The following is a 3745-nucleotide window of genomic DNA, read 5'->3' on the forward strand; positions in this document are numbered from 1 at the left end:
AAATATAGCTGACAGTTTTTATATTTTTATATAGCTGACAGTTTTCATATTTTCATGGTTAGAAAAAAAACATGTTACTCCTATTTTCTAAATACGATCAACATTTTTTAAATTAGTTTGCTAAAAATAAAATGCAACTGCTTTCCTTTAATTACCTTCATGCTTTTATGGAGTTTCTTGTCAGATGTTAAGATCTTGACCACTTGTTGTGGTAAGGTGTCTCATAAACAATAGGTCAGAAAGATCTGGTTTGATGTTCTTCAGTATACTGTATGATATGTGTACAGCAGGTGTTTGAATAATAGCCCACTGGAAATCTAAATGTTTTCAAGACATTTTTGCAACTTGGATCCAGATTATAATGTACATGGAGATAAATTAGTTACCAAAAACAGTAAATGGCTTAATATTAATAATACTTCACAACATTTGTTATTGGACACTAATTATAGACACATACATTCCTCTATCCTCAACTGATGTAATCCCTGGTGCATAGTCACAAGGACACATTAACTGCAGTTAGTTCCAAATCTTTGCTAAACTGGTACAATAAAAATTATGATATTCCCCAAATAATTTCCTGCTTAGCACCTTAGTGCAAGAGTGCCTTGTCCAAAATAAACAGCCCTACTCAAACACAAATCTATAAGCCTACCTTGTGCCTAAGAAACTCCACCCAATGCCCTCTCCTAAAGAGACAATCAATCAAAATATGTTCCTACTTTTGTCATGGTTAATTTGTTGTCACATTATTTTGTCTTATTGTTTAAGACCCTCAAAAATAAGTTTCTCTATTTGTGATGAATACCCTCATTCTTCATTTGTATTACATCAATTTACTTTACATTATATTTATTAATAATACTCCTATTAACTAATATTAATTCTATATTAACCAACTATAAAAATGCAAGGTTGTTTGACTGGAAAAAAATATTAACAAAATAAATCTTCATTAACAGATATTTGTAAACTGCTTAAAGGGACAGTCAAGTATATATTAAACTTTCATTATTCAGATAGGACTTTTAATTTTAATTGACTTTCCAATTTACTTTTATCATCAAATTTGCTTTTTTCTCTTGATATTCTTAGTTTAAACTAAACATAGGTAGGCTCATATGCTAATTTCTAAGCCTTTGAGGGCTGCCTCTTATCACATGCTTTTTAAATCTCTTTTCAGCACAAAGAGACAGAAAGTACACATGGGCCATATAGATAACACTGTGTTCAGGCACAGAAAGTTATTTAAGATCTAGCACAATACAATGCTAAATTTAAAGGGACACTCAAGTCAAAATTAAACTTCATGATTCAGACACAGCATGCAATTTTAAACAACTTTCCAATTTACTTCCATTAACAAAATGTGCACAGTCTTTTTATATTTACACTTTTTGAGTCCATAACTCCTACTGAGCATGTGCAAGAATTCACAGCATATACGTATATGCATTTGTGATTGGCTGATGGCTGTCACATGATACAGGGGGAGTGGAAATACACATAACTTTGCAATTTATTTAACACAAATCTACTACTCATTTGAAGTTCAGACTAAGTGCTATTCCATTGTCTTCTTATCATGCATTTGTTGATTATGCAAATCTACAGTGTTGACTGGTCCTTTAAGACAATAGATAATATACAGTCACAGTCATGTGATAAGGGGGCTGGAAGAAGGTTCCTAGATACAAGGTAATCACAAAGGTAAAAAGTACATTAATATAACTGTGTTGGTTATGCAAAACTGGGGAATGAGTAATAAAGGGATTATCTATCTTTTAAAACAATGACAATTCTATGGTTGACTGTCCCTTTAAATGCTCTCTGTGGATTAATTAACTAGTTTATATTTCATTGACTTGGATTCACATCTTGCCATAAAATAGTACATTTTTACTGTGCAATGTATTATTTAGTTTCTCTAAGCTTCTTCTCTATCAATGTTTTTAATTTTGCACTTTTCCTCTTTAGATTTGTAAAATAATTAGAACATACATTTTCAGGTTTTACATTTTAATATTTTTTTTTATCTCATATACAGGATTAAGAAATGGAATTGGAAACAAAAGACTATGTTAACAAAACTATTACCAAAGAGGAAAATGGAACATTTACAACATCAAGCTCAATATTCCCAGAATGGGAGGATTATAACAGCAGTGTGGATGATATTCGTTACTTTCTTATTGGCCTGTACACATTTGTGAGTCTCCTTGGATTTATGGGAAATCTACTAATTCTTTTGGCCATTTTCCGAAAACGCAAACAAAAGACTATAATAAACTACCTCATTGGAAACCTAGCCTTTTCAGATATTTTGGTTGTGCTCTTCTGCTCACCTTTTACGTTAACCTGTGTTTTACTAGATCAATGGATTTTTGGAGAAATTATGTGTCATGTTGTGCCTTTTCTACAATGTGTTTCTGTACTAATTTCAACTTTAATGCTGATGTCCATTGCCTTGGTCAGATACCACATGATAAAACACCCCCTTTCAACCAATTTAACAGCAAACCATGGATACTTTTTAATTGCAACTGTCTGGACACTTGGGTTTACTATATGTTCTCCTTTGCCTGTATTCCACAAAGTTATAAATTTGAGAGAAGCATTTCATTTAGACTCATTGATCAATAGCTACTTGTGCATAGAGTCCTGGCCATCTGATTCGTATAGAATCGCTTTCACAATTTCATTATTGCTTGTTCAGTATATATTGCCATTGTCTTGTCTAACCATAAGCCACACAAGTGTATGCAGGAGTATTAGTTCAAGGATGCCAAACCAAGAAGCTAAAATTGAAGAAAATGAAATGATTAATCTAACTCTCCATCCGCTACGAAATAATCAATTGGATATTGAAAGTAAAACCACTCGCCGTTGGAGTTACTCTTGTGTACGAAAACATAGAAGAAGGTATAGCAAAAAATCTGCTAGTGTTGTTCCGGGAACATTAAGACGCCAGCAAGACAGTAATACTGGAGACGTACCAGAAACATCTACCACAGAGAGGAGCACAATTCCTTCTAGTGCCTACTTACCTGGGGTACCCATATGTTTTGAAATGAAGCCAGATGAAAACTCTGAGATGCACAATATGATTTCTGTTTCTAAATCCATTACTCGCTTAAAGAAGAGGTCTAGACTTGTTTTCTGCAGGCTAACTGTATTGATTTTGGCTTTTGCTGTCAGTTGGATGCCACTTCACCTTTTTCATCTTGTAACTGATTTTAATGCTAATCTTATTTCCAATCGACATTTTAAATTGGTCTACTGTATCTGTCACTTGCTTGGTATGGTCTCCTGTTGTCTAAATCCCATACTGTATGGATTTTTAAATGATGGTATCAAGGCTGATTTGATATCTCTCATACAGTGTTTCCAAGTATCTTAATGTTTATTTTACTGCAGCTACATTTTTAATTATTAAAGGATTTACTTAAATATTTGCAACAATGATCATATCTATTTGTTGATTTATGTAAACTATTCATTTTTTAAACTATCTATTTTGCTTAAAGGTAATTTAAACCAAAACCCCAGGACATTAATTTAAAAAATTGATTGTTTTGTAAATAATATTTCACTTGTGGATATTTTTATTTTATTTTATTCCTATGATCTCTATGAGATTAATTATGTCATTTTCTTGCCATTAGAACTAATTTAATTAACACAAAGAAATTGGATTTATTAGATTTTACATATTATTGCAAGCAAGAGTTTATAGAGATTT

The 3745-nt window shown here is 32.0% G+C and overlaps 1 protein-coding gene across 1 annotated transcript; it reads left to right on the forward strand.

The window, feature by feature from the left end:
• The first annotated feature begins 2059 nt into the window (after window positions 1–2059).
• NPY5R (neuropeptide Y receptor Y5) lies at window positions 2060–3403 on the forward strand. The gene has a single exon (XM_053700839.1). It carries the CDS (start codon window positions 2060–2062, stop codon window positions 3401–3403), a length of 1344 nt encoding a protein of 447 aa, XP_053556814.1.
• Window positions 3404–3745: the final 342 nt, after the last annotated feature.

Source organism: Bombina bombina, chromosome 2 (assembly GCF_027579735.1).
Source record: "Bombina bombina isolate aBomBom1 chromosome 2, aBomBom1.pri, whole genome shotgun sequence".
Taxonomy (NCBI): domain Eukaryota; kingdom Metazoa; phylum Chordata; class Amphibia; order Anura; family Bombinatoridae; genus Bombina; species Bombina bombina.

What these genes read in the sequence shown, in the direction of transcription:
- NPY5R (XM_053700839.1), top strand. Translation starts at nt 2,060, where the DNA reads ATGGAATTGGAAACAAAAGACTATGTTAACAAAACTATTACCAAAGAG.